The sequence below is a fragment of the Euphorbia lathyris genome, chromosome 1, assembly GCF_963576675.1.
Source record: "Euphorbia lathyris chromosome 1, ddEupLath1.1, whole genome shotgun sequence".
Classification (NCBI taxonomy): domain Eukaryota; kingdom Viridiplantae; phylum Streptophyta; class Magnoliopsida; order Malpighiales; family Euphorbiaceae; genus Euphorbia; species Euphorbia lathyris.
The window spans coordinates 70,167,393-70,192,720 of record NC_088910.1 but is presented as its reverse complement, the minus strand read 5'-3'; the positions used below and the strand labels follow the sequence as shown (position 1 = coordinate 70,192,720).

Sequence of the window (25,328 nt, the reverse complement as noted above, 5' to 3'; positions counted from 1 at the left end):
AAAGGCTTAATGAACCAAAAAAAAATTAAAGATCAAGGGTCTAATGATACTTTTTTCCTAAATTAAATTTGTCGTTAACTATTCAAACAAAAAAGTATACAAAATTATTTTTTAAAATAAATTTTTTTATAAATTTAAATTATTTTAAAACAAAAATTTATTATCATTATATGCAAATGATCTATAATTAAAAAATATTAAATTTTTGTACAATAACTTAATAGACTCGCGCAACGTGCGGGAATAATACTAGTTTGTAAAGTTTTAAAATACGAGATTGTGTTTGCAAATGGATCAAACTATATAATTACTTTTTTTTTTTGTAAAAATCATCTTGAAGCTTTTGATATTTCATTTTTTTGTTCATTAAGCTTTTGATCTTTTATTTAGACACATTAAGATACCGATTTTTTTTTTTATTATTTTTTTATCACATTAAGCTCTGGTCATTTGTTTTTTGTCCGATTAAGTCAATACTTGTCAAATTAGTTACTTCTAAATATCTGATTTAGTTAAAAAGATGTTATCCATTTGATCAGTATTTGAAATATATATTTTTTTACAGTTTGAATTAAGGTTTTATAGTTTCCAAAGTTTGAACGCATGTGAAATGAATAACACATTATTAACCGAATTTTATATTCAAAGATGATTTTGTTGGTAATTAGAGGCTTAATGTGATAAAAAATAAAAGCTCAAGTGCTTACTGTATTTAAATAAAAGATCAACCACAAAATAGAAAAAGAAAGAAAGATGAAGAGTTGCATAATGCTTTTTGTTTTTTTATACCTTGCGTCCTTATTTTGTCATTAATGTACATTGTACTTTTTTTTAAAGAGAAAGATAATTGTTTTTTATATATAATTTATCTGATTTCTCGTTCAATGCTTGTCTGATAACTTTTTAGGTAGTAGATTCTCTCTTAATTAAAACTTTTTTGTTGGGATATATAGGACTCGAATTGGAGATATATTAAGTGGGTTGGAGGAAAAAGAAGAAAATTGATTAGTCAGGGCATCCTCTTGGGTCATTTGCCTTCCCCCTTGATTGTGCTTTGGTTCACATGGCGGAACTGCAAGTTGCTATTTTTGCAGTTTCGATTGCGAGGTCACGTGGATGGATTCGTCTCTGGAATGAAAGTGACTCGACTTACGTTATTCAAATTTTTCGTTCCCGTGCGCAGATCATTCCCTGGACAATGCGAGTGGATTGGTTAAATTGTTTAGATTCAATGATGCATATACAGGTGGTTGTCTCTCATATGTTCCGTGAAGGTAATCAAGTGGCGGACGCTCTTGCTAATTACGGTCGTCTGGCCTCGGTTTTACAAATGTGGAATACCCTTCCGGACTTCTGCTCTCATTTAGCCAGAGATAATGCCATTGGTAGGGATATGTTTAGATTTTCTTAAATCATTCTTTGTACTGGATTCATATTTTTTTCATCTCTTTTTTTATATATCTTGGGTCTTTGCCTTTTCGGAGGTGCCAACCTGGTTGGGATTTCCGTTAGGCTAGATCCGTATTTCAATTAAAAAAAAAATTCATGTTTACCCCTTTTATTTTATTGATTATGAATATTGAATATTTAAAAAGAAAAGAAAAGAAAATACATGTATCCGTTGATATTGATAATATGTGGATTAGATAGAATATAAATGTAAGTTGGAGATATATGAGAGACAAGAGAAGAGAAGAGAAGAGAAGATGAAGAAAAGAGTTGAATGTTTGTTGGTCCCATTGGTATTTTGTATCTGTTACTTGATTCCATTATCAAATGGAGAAGCTCAAGCTCAAGCTCAAGCTGGGTTTGGTTATGTAGTGAAATCAGTCATTAGCAACCTAACTGACAACTCCCTCATCGCCGAGCTTAACGTTATAAAGAATTCCTCTGTTTTTGGGCCTGATATTCAGAATCTCAAGCTTTCAGTCAGGTACCCTATATATATTTCCTTCATTTCCCTGTCTTTGTCTCCTTTTATTTGAATATATATATATATAATTGCAGGTACGAGACTAGAAATCGTCTTCGAATAAATATAACAGATTCAGAAAATGAAAGATGGGAAATTCCAGAGGAAATCATTAGTCGGCAAGAAGACATGAGCAGTAGTAGTAGTAGTTCCTCCGATCTAGTTTTCAGGGTTGAGAAGACAAGCCCTTTCGGATTCACAGTGTCACGGAAATCCAACGGTGACGTTCTTTTCGAGTCGAGCAGTTTGTTGGTATTTAAAGAGCAGTACATTGAGGTATCTTCGTGGCTTCCTGGAAATAGGAGTTGGCTGTACGGATTGGGAGAGCACACGAAGAGGTCTTTGAAGTTGATACCCAGTGAAACGTTGACTTTGTGGAATGCTGATATTGGAAGCTCAGCTCTGGATGTTAATCTTTATGGCTCACATCCCTTTTACTTGGAGCTACGGTCTCCGTCTGCAGACGGGAAAGTCGCTGCTGGGAGCAGTCACGGTGTATTAATGTTAAATAGTAATGGAATGGATGTTGAGTATAACCGGGATAGGATCACTTACAAGATGATAGGTGGAATTATTGACTTGTATATATTCGATGGACCATCTCCTCATCAAGTCATACAACAATATACTCAACTTGTCGGTCGACCTGCACCTATGCCTTATTGGTCTTTTGGTAACCCACCCTCCCCTGTTTGAACTTCTTTTAATTTCATCATTTACAAAAACAAACCCTTTGTTTGAATTCAATGCAGGATTTCATCAATGTAGATATGGGTACAAGAACGTTTCTGATCTAGAGAGTGTCGTCGATGGCTATGCAAAAGCTGGTATCCCTCTTGAAGTTATGTGGACAGACATTGATTATATGGATGCATACAAAGATTTCACTCTTGATCCTATTAATTTCCCTCCAGATCAGATGAAAACCTTTCTTCACAAGCTTCATCAAAATGCTCAAAAGTTCATTGTTATCCTCGATCCGGGTAACTAATTAATTCTACAATTCCTACAATTCCTGCAATTCCTGCAATTGAATTGATCTGTTCCTTTTTGCACAGGAATTAGTGTTAATGATACCTACGAAACATATAAAAGGGGAATGGAAGCTGATATATTTATCAAACGTAGTAGTGCTGATGGAGGAGGTCCTTACTTGGGAAAAGTATGGCCAGGGGATGTTTATTATCCTGATTTTGTTAAACCAGACACTCAATCTTACTGGAGTAATGAGATCAAAATTTTTATGGATATGGTTCCAGCTGATGGGCTATGGATAGATATGAACGAAGTATCTAATTTCATAACAACAGAATCAGAATCAAACTCTAGTAGTAGTCTTGATAATCCTCCTTACAAGATCAACCGTGGAGGAAATCACGGGTCCATTAATGAGAGGACAATTCCAGCATCAAGTATGCATTTTGGTAATATAACAGAATATAATGCCCATAATTTATATGGACTTTTGGAAGCTAGAGCTACCTATGAAGCTTTAAAAAAAGTAACAGGGAAAAGGCCATTTGTAGTATCTAGATCAAGTTTTGTAAGTTCAGGAAAGTACAGTGCTCATTGGAGTGGAGATATTGCTTCTGAATGGGATGATTTGGCGAATTCAATCCCTACCATGCTGAGTTTTGGACTGTTTGGTATTCCAATGGTTGGTGCTGATATTTGTGGTTTCAGCGGAAATACTACCGAAGAGCTTTGCAGACGTTGGATTCAGTTGGGAGCTTTTTACCCTTTTTCAAGGGATCATTCAGACAAAAACAGTATTCGTCAGGAGCTCTATCTATGGGATTCAGTAGCAACAACTGCAAAGAAAGTCTTAGGGCTTCGTTATCGACTTCTTCCATATTTATACACATTGATGTACGAGGCACATATTAATGGAACACCAATTGCGAGGCCACTTTTCTTCTCATTTCCTCAGGATACCCATACTTACGATATTACTACACAATTTCTCTTAGGCAAATCTGTAATGGTATCACCAGTTGTAAATTCAGGAGCACTTTCTGTCGATGCATATTTCCCTCAAGGAAACTGGTTTAGCCTCTTTAATTTCTCTGATTTTCTCACCATAAACTCACCAGGACAGACAATCAACCTTAATGCACCATCCGACCACATCAATGTTCATGTCAGGGAAGGTATTATTCTGCCAATGCAAGGGGAGGCCTACACCACACAAGCTGCTAGGAAAACTCCCTTTCACCTCTTGGTGGTTCTCACCACCACTACTGGAATTAACAGTCACGGAGACCTATTCTTGGATGATGGAGAACAACTGGAGATGGGAAATCCAAACGCCAATGGAAATTGGACTTTTGTAACATTTCAAGGGGGAATCACTGCTACTACTCTTTTCCTTAAATCAGAGGTTCAAAACGGACGATTTGCTCTCACTCACAAATGGATCATTACTACGGTCAACTTTATTGGCTTCAATGGACAATTTTTCAACGTTCAAATCTCTGGATTATCGCTTCTTCTTGGACAAGAATTTCATTTCGACCATCCCTTTCAATCATTATACTAGTCAATGTTTTTTCTTATTTTTCAATAACAACACATCCTATCCTATCCTATCCTATCATCAAATAATAAAGTCTTTATTTTAGTTTATTGTATTGTCCAAAAAAGTCATGTATGTTTTCTAAGAGATGTGTTGTTTCTTACGAGTATGTTGTTTTGTCTAAGAGTCATGTATGTTTCTTAAGATATGTCATGTTGTTTACCAATAGTCATATTTCTAATATATAAATACCTATCAATGCAAGTAGTAGATCAAAAGATTTCTCCAACAATTTAAACTCTTCCTCTGTAATTCCAAACTTCAATTTTCGATCCAACAATTTGGTATCAAAGTCCGGAAAAATTCAGAACAATGATGAATGGAATGATCTCATATAAATATCCACAACTTACTAAGGAGAACTGTGATAATTGGTGCATTAAAATAAAGGCTTTGCTAAGTTCCAAAGAAGTGTGGGATATGGTAGAAACCAGATATGATCAACCAGAGAATGAGAAGGAATTGATGGTTGCTCAAATAGGAAATTTAAAGATGTTAACAAAGAAGGACCAACAAACACTCTCTCTAATCCACATGTGTTTGGATGAGAGTATGTTCATGAATGTTTCTACTACAACGAGAGTGATGGAAGCATGGGGGATTCTTCAGAATTCCTTTAAGGGAAAGATAAGGTGATCGATGTGCGTTTGGAAACCTTGAGAGGTGAGTATGAGAAACTCAAAATAAAGGAGTCAGAATCAATTCAGGAGTTCTTTACTAGAACTTTATCCATTGTACGTCAATCAGTTAAAGAGATATGGAGAGACAATGGAGGATGTTCCTGTGGTAGAAAAAATCCTTCATTCATTGACTCTAAAATTTGACTATGTGGTGACTGTTATTGAAGAATCGAAGGATCTAGAGACTATGTCTGTAGATCAACTCTTGGATTCATTAAAAGCCCATGAGGAGAGATTAAAGAAAAAAGAAGAACTTGTCGCTCAAGCTTTACAAGCAACACTGAATTTAAATGAAAAATATGAAAAGAAGCAGTTTGTAGGAGGAAGAGGAAGAGGTAGAGCTCGTGGCTAGAATCATAGAGGTAATGGAAGAGGTATAGGAGGCAGAAATTTCCATAATAATGAAGCAATAAATTTCCAGCCGTGGAATTCCAGAGGACGTGGCAGAGACAACAATTTTCATGGTCGTGATAAAGCTCGTGTACGATGTTATAATTATCAACACTTTGGTCACTATGCAGCGGAGTGTAAAACCAAGTCTTACAAATGAACATGAAAACTCTGTCGAGATTGACGAAGATGAAAAAACAACTTTGTTGCTGACATGCAGCGGACATGAAGAAAAAAGCAAGGAGTCTTGGTATCTTGACTCAGGAGCTAGCAATCACATGACAAGAAGTAAAGATCTTTTTTTATAATTTTGATGAATCTATGAAAGGAAATATTTCTTTCAGCGACAAATCAAAAGTTCCAGTTATGGGCAGCATCGACATCTTTATCAAAATGAAGAAAGGACATCATCAATTTATTTCTCATGTTTATTATGTTCCAGCATTGAAAACAAATGTTCTAAGTATTGGACAACTTTTAAAGAAAGGTTATGAGGTGGAAATGAACAAGAATGGAGTGGTTATAAGAGTTGGGAAGAGAAGAATGATAGCAAAAGCTCCATTGACGTCAAATAATGTGTTCAAATTAAAAATCAGCAGTGATCGTCCTATATGTTTGAAAGCTTCATCGTCAAATTCTGCATGGTTGTGGCATCTCAGATTGGGTCACTTGAATTTTGGAGGATTATAGCAGATGTGTAAACAAGATCTGGTGCAAGGAATACCTTTTATAAATCATCCCAATCAGATTCTTAAAGGTTGTATATATGGGAAACAATCAAGAAGAAGTTCTCCAAATGAGTCTTTGCCTAGCACTTCCAAACCGGTTGAATTGGTGTATGATGATGATATATGTGGTCCTATTAATCCAAGTTCCTAATGGAGTGAGTAGGTATTTTTTTTGTTGTACATTGATGATTATACTTGCAAAACTTGGCTCTATTTCTTGAAGGAAAAATCCGAAGCATTTGAAATGTTTAAGAAGTTCAAGACTCAAATTGAGAATGAAAGTGGCTTGAAGATTCTATCTTTGAGAACTGGTCGAGAAGGAGAATTCACATCAGAAAAGTTCAATCAAGTCAATCAGTTCTTTGAGTATCATGGTATTCGATGTTCTCTCATTATCCCCAAGGTCACCTCAGCAGAATGATGTTGAGCGAAAAAAATAGAACCATTCTCAACATGGCTCAAAGCATGATGAAGAGCAAATGCATGCCAAACGGATTTTGGGAAGAAGCATTAGCATGTGTCGTTTACTTAAATAATATAATTCCTACAAAGAAACTTGTGGAAATGACCCCTCATGAAGCATGGAGTGGGAAGAAACCAAATCTTTCTCATCTAAAAGTATTTGGTTGTATCAATTATGTTCATGTGGCTGATGAATTGAGAAACACATTGGATGACAAAAGTGAGAAGATAATGTTTATTAGCTATGTGTATAATTCCAAAGGTTATAAATTTTATAATCCTTAGAATGGAAAAGTTGTCATAAGCATGTAGAATTTGAAGAAGAAAGCATCTGGAATTGAGAGGTTTCCTAATATGAAAACTATAACTTTCTTCATATGATTGATAATGACTTTGTAGGTGAGACTGGAGATCAAATTACTACACCACTAAATTCTCCTTCGACATCTCAAACAAATACAACATATTTATCTCTGGAAAATTCTTATGAAAAGCAACCTTAGATGAGAAATTTTACTTAACTTATCTATTCAGAGTTAATTCTACTCTTGATCAATTTATTTCTCATGTTTTGACTATGTTATCTAGCATGATCCAACACACTGGGTGTGCCTCGGGCAGATTGGGTATCACGTACATGAAATAATTACTATTATAGTTAATGATAGATTAAGCATTCATTACTCTTGATAGATGAGAGACGTATTCATATCCTTTTGTGGAGAATTAACTTGAAATCCTTGTAAGGTGATAAGGTTAAGAGATGAAGTGGAGATTTCACTTAACTTATCTATTTAGAGTTAATTCTACCTGGACAAGTAAAGCAAACATATATGTATATGTGACTTGACAGTTTCCAAAATTACGATTCATCTAAGGATACAACTGATGAAAAATCGTACAATATTGCATCTAATATGGAAAGGTAAAACATTATGCGCACTCATTCTGTTATACGTTTTGATTGAATTCATTTGTTTAAGTTAATTGAAACATATACGACTAGTTGTGGGAAGAACCTAATGGGTCACACACTAAGAATTAAGACTGGAGGATGAACTGGTAATTAAAGAGGAAAGTTAGAGAGGGGCCAAAAATTGTCTATAGTGTAACTGTAATTAGATTATAATTATGGATAAATTAATTAAACTAATTGTAGTCCTAAAAGGAAATATAAATTCTAATATGATTAAAATTAAAATTATTAATTATATATTATATTATATTATATATAATATAATTAGTAATTTTGTTTCTTATTAAATTAGTTAACCTAATGAAATTATAAGATTAATTAATTATTTAAACCTAATTAGATTAGAAGTGTAATTAAAGAAAATTAAATCCCATAAATAATCCCATATAGTGTATTCGGCTTATACAAGCAAAATTGGGGCAATTTACTCTCTAATGTCCAACATAAATAATTACCTCATTCGTTTATTCGTTTCTTAGTTCATGTGGATACTGTTAGAGAAAATCTATACTTGATTGTTGTATAAGGTTGATCAAAGTTCGTTCAAGCTTTGGGTTGATGTAATTCGTTTAGAAAATTGATAGATCTATATACGCACTTCGTTTGTAACGGTAGATTGTTCTTCGAATAAGGTACACATGCTTAATCTTTTGTGATCTAAAATAATGATTAACATAGCCTATGGGATAAGGGAATATAAAAAAAATTATTTTCCACTACAATATGATGTTATATTTTCCTATATATATATATATATATATATATGTGTGTATGTGTGTGTGTGTTAGAGTTAGGCATAATTAGTTATTCTAATTCCTAATGTATTTGGCTAAACCTAATGCGGTTAGGAGACAAATTAGCAAAAACTAAACCTTGTAAATGTTGGGGTTTAGTGTCCTATAGACAATTGTTCCAGGATATAAACCTACTGTAAATGAATTGTTCTTTATGTCATTTGTTTTAATAAGATATGGTTTCATAACTGTATAAAAGGCAACCACTTTTAAAGAACTAAATAAGTCTAAATAAAAGGAAATCTCTAAGTTTATTTAAAGTGATTATAAAGTGTTCATACAAGCATGAAGTGAGACAAAACATTATAATAAACTAATAAACTTAAAACGACCCCAAGTCAAGTGATATGTTTTGAATAGATATTGACATAACACTGTTAAGACTTGCATGTAACAATGTTTTCTGTCGAGACAGAAAGCTAATCTCACAAGCTTCAGATATGCAGATATTTGGACAGTTACATGGATCCAATGAAAGGGTTCATTAGGATTGGGGCCCCGACTTGAGATAACAGGATGAGTAGATTTATCCTTGTCACATGTTCATCTCATTGGTATTAATAGGTATAAGTAATCATAAGACTCAAAGGAATGTTAATTAGTGATTCTGGATTGTGGAATGTGATGCTTTGATCCTGTTGTAACACAATCCATAACAGGGATGACTCTGGGGTGTGTACAGCAGACGTTGGGTATCACAGGAAGTAATTGTAGGATAGTTAACATTGGATTGAGCATTTTTCACTCCTGATAAATGGGAGATACGTCCAAGGATCGCTTGTGGAAGACTTGACTCTAAATCCTTGCAAGGTGATAGCTTAAGACTTGAAATGAAGATTTCACTTAACCTATCTAATTGGAGTTAACTCGGCCTGTACAAGTAAAACGAACGTCTCGCTATATGTGACTTTACATAATCCATAGTCATAAGATTCTGTTCAATGATGTAGTTGATAAAGGATCGAATTATACTGTATCTAATACGGAAAGGTCAACGACAGAATCAACCTGTCTTCTTATAGCTCTGGGGGAATGTTTCGGATCTCCCAATCACAGTTCGCGTACTCATTCCGTTATACAAAGATTGAATGTAATTTTGAGAAATTAATTTAATGGTTGTATACGGCTAGAAGCAATAAGAACCTAATGGGTCACACATAAGACTTGGAACCCAAAAGAGGAACATATATTAATTAATTGATGGAAGCCCAACTGAGTCCACTAAGGCCCATTTAATGAGGGGGGCGATTTTCATGTGTAGGGACACATGATGAATTAATTTAATTTCAGACAATTATAATTAGATTATGATTATGAATTAAATTAATTATAGGATAAATAAGTTAGGAAGTTTATTAAGATTAAATTGCTTCTAAATATTATCCTATTAATAAGTTATTATTATCTTTATATTTAGATATAATTATAGATAATAATAATAAGAGTATTATTCCGAATACAACTCTTATTCAGTAGCCTAATTCTATCTAACTAGGGTTTAGATACAAGAGGCTATATATACCCCCTTATACTGTGAATTTCGGCCAAGCTAAGCAATCCCGGGAGAGAGAAAATTCGACCCCCTACCGTAGTGGATCAACTTTCACCGCTTGCTTCTGATCAATTGATTTTCATCTCTTCCTTTTATTCCTTGATCTTGTGTTGATTAATTAGAGGCAATCTATCTTGATTGCTATTATTCGGTTGAGTTCTAATATCGCTTGATTTGTGTTTTTGTTTTGTGCTCGTGAACTCGAATTAAGAGTTGAGGGCATTTCGCTTGCAATGGTAGATAGTTCATCAAAAGGTATTTCCTTCTATCCCTCATTATATGAAATAACGATTAACGGATCTTGGTTTAAAGGAAATCTGTTAAAAAATTTATATTTCCGCTGCCAAACGCTTGCCTATTCCCTTCAGTAAATACTACCTATATTTCATCCATACCTACTATAAGTGCTAGTCGAATTGTTCACTAAATATACATTATAATTCTCTTCCAGTTACTTAACCAAAAATCAAATAGTTTGCATTCGGGTTTTGCTTTTCGTTTGACATTCGTGTGGACTTTCATCAGAGACAATCTATACTTGGTTGTTATTCGAAGTTGATAAAAGCATGTTTGTTGACTGTTCTTTCAAGCTTTTGTGGTACACTATGTTAATAGTAGATTGCTTCAAAAGGGTAATCGTTTATGCTTTTTGAACCGTTTAAATAGTATTTCCGAATAACAATGTAATAAGTTTCTCGGGTTAGGAAAATAGTTAGAAATTTTTTAAATATCCCATTGCGTATCCTATTTTCCAACAGATCTCACGTAGGGACTCTAATGTATATGAACTCTTTCATATCCATCAATGTGTCTAGATATCATATATTTACAATTTGTGAAATCAGATGTCTATTCATAAATAAGGTTCATATTACATATTATATTAGTTATATTATATAATACATTGACTTGGGATGTTTAAGATTATTATGGCTTTGTATATATCAAGTCTTATCTTACTTCATCTAGTATGAACACTTTATGTATATATGGTTATAATTTATGGACCTTTCATTTATTGGTTAATTAGATAAAAGATAAATTTCTTTTAAAAAAATCCAATTATAACAAATAAAAAAGAATACAGTGGACGAACACTTTATTAACTAAAATATTAATTTATCTTTAGAACACCCATCCTAATATATTAGATGATTTTCATTTTAGAGTAAAGTAAAAACAATACATATGGTTTGACTAATTTGCAAACATAGATATGTTGTTTAAAATTTTGTAAACTTAGGTTTCTAGTTGATGCATTTTACAGTTGAATGATACAGTAAAACCTCTATAAATTAATACTCGATAAATTAATAAACTCTTTAAAATAATAATTTCTTCTGGTTCCGACTTGGGCCAGTTCAAAAAATGATCAATTTTAATAAATTAATAAGATAATAATTTTCTGGAACAACCATTTATAAATAAATTGTATTATTATCTCTATAAATTAATAATTTCTCAAATACATATGCGAAATATATATAAATATATATACTTAGGATAATTTAGCAAAATATGAACCTATAGTATTTTGTTTTTTTCTTGAAATTTAAATCTAGTTGAATTTCATCTCTAACCATTCTCAGTGCATTCAAAAGTACCAGTGTATCCTTATCAAATTGTAACAAAAAATTGTAAAGAGTGGATGATACTATAATTGCTTCCTTTCTTGTGACTGGTTTCAAAAGTACCGAATTATCATCAGCATCATCTTCAATTGAATTTTGCTTAACGCTCGACACAATTTCTTCTAAACTTTGGACTTGTTAACATTCATTGTTTTCACCTGGATAATCCAATATTTGATTGACATCCATTGGATTACGGTAACTAAGCTGACCAATCATTCCCTCAAGTTCATAAATGTCTTCAGTGGTTGCTTCCTCTAAATTCGTTGTGACAGATTCATGAGAAGCCTATTTTTGTTATGATTTGAAACAACACTCCATATAAATTTATATAGTAATTCATTAACTATGATACATTGAATATTTTTAACATAAATACAATGAATTTCTAAGTTCAATTAACTTATATAATGCACATTTAATTTTATTTGTTCATTGATTTTAGACAAAAACTTTATTTAAATTAGTAATTTAAAATTTATTTAAAAAAAAATTAAAATCACTCTATAAATTAATAATTATTAATTTATCGATTAATAACTCTCTAAAGAAAAAAAATAAAACAATTTTCTCTTTCCTTTTATTTACAAATTTGCCACCTCCTTTTGGGTAATTACAAAATTGGTCCTTGTCACACAATAAGGCTTGTCGCACCATAAGCAATGTGTCATACCAGATCTCTCCTCTCTCTCTCTCTCTCTCTCTCTCTATATATATATATAGACCAAAACCTTTCAATCAATCAACTAGAAGTCATTTCTTCTGAAAAAATGCATCTATAGTTGATTGTTTTTTCTTTCCACCTAAACCAAAATGAACACCATTCTTAACTTTTTATAGTGCAAACACAACTTCTGATATATTTTGATAATGTTGTAGCAAGTAGTTGTTTAAGGTGACCATTGCTTGAAAGACCTCTTTTGATGATACATTTGCGACAACGCAACTATCATCTGGCTCTGGATCATTTCCATCATCATTGTTCATTATTGACTGGATAATTTCTTCGTCTATAAGCGATTCCATAACTGCATCTTTCTCGCTAGGATAGTTCAAAAGATGTTCGACATCCATCACATTTCTATAGCATAAATTAGAAATGACATCACTTAATCCTTGGATATCTTCATCTAATTGACCAACTTCTGGTTCAGGAACATTAGCATCCTCTGAACGAATCGTGCAATGCCTAAAACAATTTATCGATAAATGAATAATTTATTAATTTATCGATAAATGAATAATTTATTCATTTATCGATAAATAAATAATCTCGCTTAATGAATATTTTTTTCCGGTCCCAAAGATATGCATTTATAGAGGTTTTACTGTACATTGAATATTTTTAACATAAATACAATGAATTTCTAAGTTCAATTAACTTATATAATGCACATTTAATTTTATTTGTTCATTGATTTTAGACAAAAACTTTATTTAAATTAGTAATTTAAAATTTATTTAAAAAAAATTAAAATCACTCTATAAATTAATACTTATTAATTTATCGATTAATAACTCTCTAAATTAATAAAATTTCATGGTCCCAATATTACTAATTTATAGAGGTTTTACTATACATAAGTCAATATGTCGGTCGAGCGAATATCAAATGGAAGTTGTGAGTGAGTTGATGGACCAATTTGGTAATTGGCATTGAGACATGGTTCATAGAATCTTCAACGCTCGGGACGAGAGGCTGATACTGTCAATCTCGCGTCGTTGTCCTGGAACTGATGATTTATGGATTTGGCAGCTCGCTCCTAACTGAAAGTATTCGGTGAAAAGTGGTTACTTACTTGCAGTAGATTTAGTCGGGATTTAACCATTTGTTTTGAATTTGGTTAATTGGAAGCTTTTGTGGAAACTGAAAGTTGCACCAATGGTGAAGAATTTTCCATGGAGGGTTCTGTCTCATTGTCTGCCGTCTATGGCTAATCTAAGTCAACGTCGTAGTGCACTACTTAATAAATGTCCAATTTGTAATGCGACTGGGGAGGACGAGAGCATGGTCGTTTTAAACTTTTTGGGGCCCCTGTGCTAAATTTTTATCAAATCGTTAATATTTAATATAATTTCATATTAAGAAAATATAAAAAGAAAATAATGAATGCTAAGGTTGTGGATTTTGAATGGTTAGAATATTTAAATCAGATATGTACTCAATGCAGTGAAAGTGTGTAAATAAATCTTATTTTATTATATTATTTTTTTAATTTAAGCTAATATCTATATTTGACTAAGCACATTTTAAATTTCGGGCCCTTATAATTTTGAGGCCCTATGCGAAAGGGCTCCTTGCACACCCCCATCTACCCCTCTGGACGAGAGCCATATATTTTTATCTTGTTTTTTTGCAAGACATGTTTGGGGACTGTTCTTCTTGGATAGCAGAATGGACCGAGTGAATGACTTCTCCAGTTGGTGTAGTTCTTGAGTCGAGCTCTCAATCTCTCGAATTAATTTTGTTATCTTGTGGCACTTGTGGAAGTACCGCAACTAGGTTGTATGGGATAATAAGTACAACTTGTCGGGGCCGTTCTGCTAGCTGCTAACAGGGTCGGTCCTGATAATTTAGGGGCCCTAGGCAAAATAAACAGTAAGGGCCCCTTTAATATAAAATTTACAATTTACGGCCCCTGTAGCAAATATTAAATTTTAAATTGATTTTTATTCATGTCATTACATAAATTAATTTTTAATTTTCAAATTTAATCAAATTAAGGTAATAAAATGAAACTTGTCTTCTTGCACTCAACTACCCATATATATGGGAATCAAACACATGCACTCTTTAGTTGGAGAACAAGGTAATACCATTTTGATACTTTGAATTTATTTATCATACTTAAAATATAAGATATTTATTTATAAATCTAAATTTTTTTTGGCCCCCTCCAGCCATGGGCCCTAGGCCGGCAAACCCGGGCCTAGGCCCAGGGCCGGCCCTAGCTGCTAATGTCGAATTTCAAACTTTGACTTCATCTAGACAAAGGCTAATATCGAAGACGACTGACTCCACAACGACGCCAGGCAAGTGGCGGAAACCTCAGCAAGGTGCTCTGATCTGCAATATTGATGCTTGAATGCTTCAGGAGGCCGGATTCAGTTCATATGGTATGCTGATTTAGGACCACACTGTTAGATGTTTACTTGCACGTAATGTTGGACCAGCAGACTCAATCAATCCGTCTCTGGCACAAGCATTGGCCATAAGGGAGGCACTCAATTGGATCAAGACGCTCGACTTCTCGCACGTGGAGATTCAATCTGACAGTCTCGACGTGGTTCATGCTATTCAACATTAGGACTTCAACCATTCTTATTTTGCCTAATTCTATCTAACTAGGGTTTAGATACAAGAGGTTATTTATACCCCTCCTATTAGCAAATTTTGGCAACCCTAGTCTCTCCCGCAGACTGAGAATTTCGACCACTACAGTAGATGACGAAATTCCACCGATTGCTTCCGAATCAATTGATTTCATCTCTTTCTTTTTCTCCTTGATCTTGTGTTGATTAATTAGAGGCAATCTATCTTGATTGCTATTACTTGGTTGAATTCTAATCGTTTACTTATATGTCTTTTTATGTTCATGAATGTAGAAAAGACATACAAAAGGAGAAATTCGTTTTGCTTCTCCTACATCAGGTCAGTTCACGATTTCGCGGATTCCCGGAGATTGAACCGTCGGATCGTCGCGATTGTTGGACAGGAGCTTCTAGACATATTCTTCCACGTTTCCACCGTTGGGATTGTCGTTCGGAGATCTGGAAGGTATTTTCGGATAGGGGCAGATTGGTAGACAGTTTCGATCTCTTTTGAAGTTGTGGGCACTTTGTTTGCAACGGTAGATTGATCGTCATAAAGGTATTTATGTTCAATCCCTCCTTATATGAAATAACGATTAACGGATCTTGGGAATAAGAAATAGGTAAAAATTTTATATTTCCGCTGCCAAACGTTTGCCTATTTTCCTTCAGTCTATTCATAAATAGGGCTCATATTACATATTATATTAGTTATATTATATAATACATTGACTTGGGATGTTTAAGATTATTATGGCTTTGTATATATCAAGTCTTATCTTACTTCATCTAGTATGAACACTTTATGTATATATGGTTATAATTTATAGACCTTTCATTTATTGGTTAATTAGATAAAAGATAAATTTCTTTTAAAAAAATCCAATTATAACAAATAAAAAAGAATACAGTAGATGAACACTTTATTAACTAAAATATTAATTTATCTTTTGAACACCCATCCTAATATATTAGATGATTTTCATTTTAGAGTAAAGTAAAAACAATACATATGGTTTGACTAATTTGCAAACGTAGATATGTTGTTTAAAATTTTGTAAACTTAGGTTTCTAATTGATGCATTTTACAGTTGAATGATATATAAGTCAATATGTCGGTCGAGCGAATATCGAATGGAAGTTGTGAGTGAGTTGATGGACCAATTTGGTAATTGGCGTTGAGACATGGTTCATAGAATCTTCAACGCTCGGGACGAGAGGCTGATACTGTCAATCTCGCGTCGTTGGCCTGGAACTGATGATTTATGGATTTGGCAGCTCGCTCCTAACTGAAAGTATTCGGTGAAAAGTGGTTACTTGCTTGCAGTAGATTTAGTTGGGATTCAACCCTTTGTTTCGAATTTGGTTAATTGGAAGCTTTTGTGGAAACTGAAAGTTGCACCAATGGTGAAGAATTTTCCATGGAGGGTTCTGTCTCGTTGTCTGCCGTCTATGGCTAATCTAAGTCAACGTCGTAGTGCACTACCTAATAAATGTCCAATTTGTAATGCGACTGGGGAGGACGAGAGCATGGTCGTTTTAAACTTTTTGGGGCCCCTGTGCTAAATTTTTATCAAATCGTTAATATTTAATATAATTTCATATTAAGAAAATATAAAAAGAAAATAATGAATGCTAAGGTTGTGGATTTTGAATGGTTAGAATATTTAAATCACATATGCGCTCAATGTAGTGAAAGTGTGTAAATAAATCTTATTTTATTATATTATTTTTTTAATTTAAGTTAATATCTATATTTGACTAAGCACATTTTAAATTTCGGGGCCCTTATAATTTTGAGGCCCTGTGCGGAAGGGCTCCTTGCACACCCTCATCTACCCCTCTGGACGAGAGCCATATATTTTTATCTTGTTTTTTTGCACGACATGTTTGGGGACTGTTCTTCTTGGATAGCAGAATGGACCGAGTGAATGACTTCTCCAGCTAGTGTAGTTCTTGAGTCGAGCTCTCAATCTCTCGAATTAATTTCTGTTATCTTGTGGCACTTGTGGAAGTACCGCAACTAGGTTGTATGGGATAAGAAGTACAGCTTGTCGGGGACCGTTCTGCTAGCTGCTAATGTCGAATTTCAGACTTTGACTTCATCTAGACAAAGGCTAATATCGAAGACGACTGACTCCACAACGACACCAGGCAAGTGGCGGAAACCTCAGCAAGGTGCTCTGATCTGCAATATCGATGCTTGAATGCTTCAGGAGGCCGGATTCAGTTCGTATGGTATGCTGATTTAGGACCACACTGTTAGATGTTTACTTGCACGTAATGTTGGACCAGCAGACTCAATCAATCCGTCTCTGGCACAAGCCTTGGCCATAAGGGAGGCACTCAATTGGATCAAGACGCTCGACTTCTCGCACGTGGAGATTCAATCTGACAGTCTCGACGTGGTTCATGCTATTCAACATCAGAACTTCAACCATTCTTATTTATCTGATGTTGTAAAAGAATGTTACCTTATTTTGCGAGATTTGAACTCTGTTTCGATCTCTTTTGTTAGACGTCAGCGAACCTGGCAGCTTATTCACTTGCGAAAGCTGGTAGTTCTAAGTCTGATCAAGGTGAGTGGACATGTCCACCATCTTTCCCTACCGATGTCCTTATTTCTGATTTGAATTAATTTAATTTATTCTTATGTCGGTGAAAAAATAGTGGCATTAGTTAAATTTGTAAATTCAATCTTTATATATGAGATAATTTACAACATCAATTCTTATACTTATTTCAAATTCTCCTTTTTGATGGTAAATAGACATAGCGGCTATTTTGAGAGAATGTGTTGCAAATTACACAAACTACATACATGAATTTGAAAACTTTTAAACAAGATATATATTGGTTTGTAAATTTGTTTTATTTTAGTAGTGATAATATAAACATTTTGTTGGAGTTATAAATTGAAAGTGAATATATTGATAATGAATGAAGAAGGAGTTGAATTGATATTTAGGGTTAGTTTGAATTTATAAACATATGAACAAGTTAATTAATAAATATATTATATTGTGTGGTAATGAGAAATGCCCCTTGTTTAGTTGAGTGGGTTTGTCGAAGCAAATATAACGGATGCCACAAAAGTAGTAAAGAAGAAAAGGTAGATTTTTCCCTAAAAAAAAAGTCAGATTTATTCGATAGGTATCTTGATCAGATCAGATCAGATCGATCAAAGTGGAAGATTGAGGTATGCAGAAAGGTAAGGATGGGTTGATGTTTTGAAGATGTATATATGAATATGAATATGAATATGATGTTTTAGAAAGAAGGAAAATGAGAATTGTTTTGTGGGATGCAGATTATAACAACAAGCCATCTTTGACAGAAATATTAGTGGCGTCTTCGATTGGATTATTCATTGCAGCAGCAGTGCATTATCGTTATCGGCTGAACAAGAACCGGAAGATTGTCCCTCGTATAATAACAAAAGATGATGGAAAAAGTGAGAGGCTCGAAAGGTTCTCTCATTACGTAGGTAAAATAATTATCATTTTAAATTGGTGTTGTTGAATTCATGAATTATCATTTGATTTGATCCGATGGATTCAGTTAGGCAAATGGGATTTAAGGACAGAAGAGAATGTCCACACCTATGCAAAATAGCTGCAGAATATATTCGGAAGAACGAGGCATGTGAAGAAGATATTTATGCTTACTTTGCTGATGAACTTGAAGCAGATTCCCTTTTCGTCAAGCTTCTCGAAGAGCTCGAAAGATGCATTCTTAGCTATTTTGCTTTCCATTGGAGCCATGCTGATCTCCTCATGCATCAGGTTGCTTTTCAATTCATCAGATCTCCTTCACATTTATTATTATGTTTATTATAATGCTTGCTAGATTAATACTTTCAGGTGTTGAGTACTGATGCAGAACCCAAACGGAAGTTCAAAAACATTGTCATGGCTGCAACAAGGTAGCTACCTATTATATTAGAACAATCTCTACCTTACCTTTGGTTAATGTATATATATAATTATAATTATAGGGAACAGAGATTCGAGAGGGTGACAAAAAATCTCAAGGTAGCTCGGGTGTTCAATACATTGGTTGAGGAAATGAAAGCAATGGGATTAGCTTCAACTGATGAGTCTAGATGTACAGAAGTAATGGCACCTGTTGCACATTCTGATCGTAGTCCTGTCCTGCTTTTTATGGGTGGTGGAATGGGTGCCGGCAAGAGTACTGTGCTCAAGGATATTCTCAAAGAGTACAACAACTTTTTCTTTTCTTTTTTTCACTTGCTTTTTATGGGTAATCTAAAAGCTTGTTGCTTTGTTATTATCAGACCATTCTGGGCAGGAGCAGCAGGAAATGCAGTGATTATTGAGGCAGATGCCTTTAAAGAATCAGATGTCATTTACAGAGCCCTCAGCAAAAGAGGGCATGCGGATATGATCCAAACAGCAGAATTGGTAACGAACTAGGCTATCTAATATTCCATTGAAGAGTTTGATGGTTGTAATGTAATGTAATGTAATTTGATTGAATGAAACAGGTTCATCAGTCTTCGACAGATGCAGCATCTTCTCTACTGGTGACAGCACTGAATGAAGGGAGAGATGTGATAATGGATGGAACACTTTCCTGGTTACCATTTGTAGTGCAGACAATAACAATGGCAAGGAATGTGCATCGGAGACGTTATCGAATGGGAGCCGGTTACAAGGTAGGAGATGATGGAAATGTAACTGAGAACTACTGGGAACAAATTGATGAAGAACAGTCTCTACTTGATGGTGGTAAAAAGAGGAAGCCATATCGGATTGAGCTTGTTGGGGTTGTTTGTGATGCTTACTTAGCCGTGGTTAGAGGCATCAGAAGAGCTATAATATGCAGAAGAGCTGTAAGGGTTAGATCACAATTGAAATCCCATAAAAGGTTTGCCAATGCTTTTTTAAGCTACTGCCAACTGGTTGATAGTGCAAGGCTTTATTGCACCAATGCTCTTGAAGGTCCACCTAAGGTATATGCATATATCTCTCTCTCTTTTTACTTATAACATATGTTCTAACTTACTAGTCTTCACTTCAAAGATGATAGGTTGGAAAGAAAGAGACAGAAACCTACTAGTTGATCCAGATGAAATAGACTGTCTAAGCAGGGTTGGGAGATTGAACGAGGAAGCTGACTCAATCTATCAACTTTACCAAAATCCTAACCCTGCTTGTGCTGCTGGTTCTATTTGGAAAGACATTGTATTATCACCTTCCAGATTAAACATTCAACAGGAGTTGAAATATTGCATCCAGAAAATTGAATCTTCTAAATTATAAATTTCCTGTACTTCTATCTACAACTGTAACATAGATTCATAATTCCATATCTTATAATAATAATAATGTAATACTATCATTTCAAACAATAACTTTTATCTATTAAGTTTCTCACATTATTCACTAATAACTTTATATTCTATGCACATTTATTAATGATTCAAAGATTTAAAAAAAAAAAAAAAAATATACATATCTTATTAATAATTATTAATTATTAATCCAAACCTCACTCATTTTTCACAAATACAATCTATTATCACCACCATCATGTTAAAAAGTTGATTGATCCAACCGTCATTACAAAACGCGGTTATAAAACTATTCAAATCAAATTGATGGAACTATTTGTAATAGGTCTTATATAGCACGTTACAAATAATAGTTTTTATAGCGGGCATAAATCACGCTCGTTACAAATAGCTTGGTCACACAATTGACCGCGTATTTGTAACGGGTTGTTGTTGTTTTGACCCATTACAAAAGCTAAACTCACTATGCGCTAAAATGAATATTTTTAAAAATTTAAACCTTTTAAATTTCTCATTTACGTTTTGTGCTATCATCCATTGTATATATATTGCAAGGGTTCCCTAGTTCATAGGTATTGGTTCTTGTAATGTATTTGTATCACATTAATAAAGGCATTAATCGAGTTCATTTATAGTGATATAATATGAATAGAGAATCCATTGATTGACAATCGTAAAACGATATCTCAAGTCTATTTTATCATGAGAATTATTAGAACCACAAACTTGTATATTCGATGACTTTATGGTAGTAAATAATACTAGCCATGGTACTTGTTAAGTCAATTGTGAATATGGGTGCATGTTGTATACACTGGATCGATCCGCCTGAAAAAACTACATGGTGGTCATGTCATAAGTTTTCTTTAGTAGGTCTCTAACTGTCTTCAGACCAGATTTGATTATAATAATGTGTTATGCCTTTTATTATTCATGTCTGAGCGTGCCATAAGTTTTGTAGAAAAATTCCAAAATGTTGTCAAATCTAACTTCTATCAAAGATGATTGTGTAAAAGCTTAAAGGCCGTAAAAAAAACTCAAAGTTCGTAGCTAAATCTAGAAGACTGATATTAATTGTATTGAAATGATGCCAAGAATTGTAAATTGAATTGACTAATCTTAATATGAATTGAAATGACGAGAGAAATTAAGAACGTACTATAAATGATGACCGAAATAGTAAAATAACCAACTTGCAGAAACTGAAAAATCTACATGTCTATTGAAGAATTTTGGATCCTGTCTAGTTTTTGTGTGATTGTTTGTGTGTCCCCTTCAGGGGCGTCTCTAGTATTTTGGAGGCCCTAGGCAAATTTTATATTTTTTTATTAAAATTTTATTTTAGAAATAATAAATATTAAATAGTAAAACTAATATATTATTCCCTACCAAAAAAAACTAATATATTATTAACTACAATTCAGATCATATAATAATCATCAGTCATGAGAGAAACAAGCAGACGACAAAGTACTAATTCATGAAAATTAATATTGGATGGTTGAACTCGGACCTAATCGTAATATTCTATAGAAAGAAATAGAAGAATTTATCTTGTTGATTAGAAATTGGTTGAGTCGTGCCTTTATTATAAATTACAGGCTTAAACCATTGTTTGGCCTTGATTAATCCAAAATATTGTTATTTGACCATCGATCTATCTAAAATTGTATCTTTTGGCCATTGAATTATCGCAATTGGTGAAATTTCACCCAACTTGAATGGAAACTTAATAGAACTATTGACATGCGATGATATTTTAAAAATTAGATAACTTTTAGTTTAAGGATTTGTTTTTCTTGTTTTAATCTAATTAATTATTTTCGCATAATAAAATCTGTGGCAAATAAACTTTAAAACTTACGGCGTGTCAAGTCCATATGTCAAAATTTAACCATATATCAGAAGGATAACGATTTTTTCAAGGTTTTATCAAAATTGAGTGAAATTTCACCGATTGAGATAGTTTAGGGACCAAATGTGACCAAATAATAGATTAGTTGTCAAATAGCAAAATTTTAAATAAATCAGACGCTAAATAACATTTTAAACCAAATTACAAATTGTATTTAATAAACTGAATTTTTTGTAATTTATAAAAAATTAAAAATTTATAAATTACTACAATAACAAAATAATAGGTTGTACATTATCCTGAATTGTTTTTAAAGTTAGCTTTTTTATTTTTATTTTTAGTACAGATGATACATGAAAAAAGTACAGGATAATGTGAATATTAGTACAAGTGTGTTGTAAAAAGGAAAAAAAAAGTAAAAATGGAGAGCAAGCGGCCTATTAGGTTAGAAATCTTTTATTTATAAAAAACTAATATAAAGGAAAGATATTGTTCTGTGTAAAAAACGAAATATGAGGTCTCACCAAATATGAGGTCCTAGGCACAGGCCTAGGGGAACTCCCCCTAGAGCCGGCCATGGTCCCATTTCTTCCAAAAAATCTCCTTTCAATACTAACTTCCCACTTTGTAGGCAAATAACTGTCATTCCCCACTAGCCCTAATCCGTGACTGCTTCTCTAACGACTGTTGTTTTATGTATGCTCTAATCCGCAAGGAAGTTCTGATCTAAACAAGAAAGATCTGTGACTACCAAGGCTACTCTTGTTGGGGTTTAGTGTCCTATAGACAATTGTTCTAGGATATGAACTAAATATAAATGAAGTGTTCTTTATGTCATTTGTTTTAATAAGATATGGTTTCATAACTATATAAAGGCAACCTCTTTTAAAGAACTAAATAAGTCTAATAAAATGAAATCCCTAAGTTTGTTTAAAGTTATTATAAAGTGTTCATAGGGTAAATTTCATGAATGGTGTACAACCTTTACCCCATTTCACACTTTGGTGTACAACCTTCAATTTGTCTCAATAATATGTATGAACTTATAGGTGACCTCTCACTTTAGTGTATAGCAGGTAAAAATGACCGGTCAACGCCTGGTCAACGCGCCACCTCAGCATTTTTTATCTACTCATTTAAAAAAGTGGGACCCCTTCTTATATAATTACTAAAATACCCTTATTCCTTTTGAAATTACTTAAATACCCTTATTCCTCATCCACACCATCCTCTCCATCTTTCCCTTTCTCTCTCTAAGTCCTCTCTCTAAAAAAAACTTTCAATCTCTCTGAATTATTTGGAAGGGCAAGAACAACAATATCAATCTGTGAGAGTGAGTCAAATTGTTCATTAATAGGGAATTGAGGTGAAACACCTATGGCAGCACTACCTGATTGGTATAAGGCTGTGGCGATATAAAAGGTCTTGATTCGGTATAACTCATTTCGTTAAAGTTTCTAGACTAGAAACTGAACTCGATTGAAGAATTTACTGAAATAATAAAGGCTTATCAACCAACCTAACGATTAATCAAAGAATATGCAGATTATAATCAAAGAATAAGCAGATTATAATTTCTATAACAGCAACCTGATCAATCTATAACAGCAACCTAATTTAATCAAAGAATACACAGTTTATGATTTCTAGCAAAGAGATAGAAAAAAGAAAAAGAATATCAAAATTTCTTCACCCTGTCTCTTTCCTACAGATCAACAAATCCATCCAAATAGCGATTAATAACAATAACAGAAAAGTATTTGGGGGTAAATAGAACTTATTTGGCCAAAGTAATGATAGATTAAGAAGAGAATATATGTCCAGGTGGTTTTGATCGCAGATGAAAGAGAAGAAAAAATTATAATTAAACCTTTAATGATAATTATCAAAGTTTAGAGCTTAATATATACAACCCTTCTATCTACGCCTAATCCCCCTATTTCTATCTCTATTGATTTTTTTTAGAGAGAGAAGTTAGAGAGAGAGGACTTAGAGAGAGAGAGAAAGGGAAAGATGGAGAGAGGAGTTGTAAGGAAGGGGATAAGGGTATTTTAGTAATTTCAAAATGAAGAAGAGTATTTTAGTAATTGTATAAAAAGTGGGTCCCACTTTTTAAATGTGTAGATAAAAAATACTGAGGTGGCGTGTTGACCAGGCGTTGACCGGTCATTTTTACCTACTATACACCAAAGTGGGAGGTCACCTATAAGTTCGCACATATTACTGAGACAAATTGAAGGTTGTACACCAAAGTGTGAAATGGGGCAAAGGTTGTACACCATTCATGAAATTTACCGAGTGTTCATACAAGCATGAAGTGAGACGAAACTTTATAATAAACTTAAAACCACCCCAAGTCAAGTAATATGTTTAGGATTGACATATCACTGTTGAGACTTGCATGTAACAATGTCTTCTGTCAAGATAGAGAGCTGATCTCACAAGCTTCAGATATACAGATAATCTGGACAGTTGCATGGATCCAATGAAAGGGAGTTCATTAGGATTGGGGACCCGACTTGAGATAACAGGATGGGTAGATTCATCCTTGTCGCCTGTTCATCTCATTAGTATTAATAGGTATAAGTAATCCTAAGACTCAAAGGAATATTAATTAGTGATTCTGGATTACGGAATGTGATGCTTTGATCCTGTTGTAACACGATCCATAACAGAGATGACTCTGGGGTGTGAACGGCAGACGTTGGGTGTCACAGGAAGTAATTGCAGGATAGTTATACATTGGATTGAGCATTTGTCACTCCCGATAAATGGGAGATACGTCCAAGGATCGCTTGTGGAAGACTTGACTCTAAATCCTTGCAAGGTGATAGCTTAAGACTTGAAATACAGATTTCACTTAACCTATCTAATTGGAGTTGACTCGGCCTGTACAAGTAAAATGAACGTCTCGCTATATGTGACTTGACATTATCCATAGTCATAAGATTCAGTTCAAGGATGTAGTTAATAAAGGATCGAATTATACTGTAACTAATACGGAAAGGTCAACGACAGAATCAACCTGTCTTCTTATAGCTCTGGGGGAATGTTTCGGATTTGCTAATCACATTTCGCGCACTC

General features: G+C 33.7%; 2 protein-coding genes across 2 annotated transcripts; both read left to right on the top strand.

Moving 5' to 3' along the window:
- The first annotated feature begins 1,650 nt into the window (after positions 1–1,650).
- LOC136201264 (alpha-glucosidase) lies at positions 1,651–4,597 on the top strand. Its single transcript, XM_065991892.1, has 4 exons — positions 1,651–1,933; positions 2,008–2,645; positions 2,725–2,955; positions 3,031–4,597. The coding sequence occupies exons 1-4, from the start codon at positions 1,707–1,709 to the stop codon at positions 4,509–4,511; spliced, it is 2,577 nt and encodes an 858-aa protein (XP_065847964.1). The 5' UTR covers positions 1,651–1,706; the 3' UTR covers positions 4,512–4,597.
- A 13,507-nt stretch (positions 4,598–18,104) lies between these two features.
- On the top strand, positions 18,105–20,481 carry LOC136210184 (calmodulin calcium-dependent NAD kinase-like). The gene is made up of 8 exons (XM_066001734.1): positions 18,105–18,283; positions 18,383–18,559; positions 18,634–18,857; positions 18,936–18,997; positions 19,070–19,291; positions 19,370–19,496; positions 19,580–20,047; positions 20,118–20,481. The coding sequence occupies exons 1-8, from the start codon at positions 18,274–18,276 to the stop codon at positions 20,355–20,357; spliced, it is 1,530 nt and encodes a 509-aa protein (XP_065857806.1). The 5' UTR covers positions 18,105–18,273; the 3' UTR covers positions 20,358–20,481.
- The last annotated feature ends 4,847 nt before the right edge of the window (positions 20,482–25,328 follow it).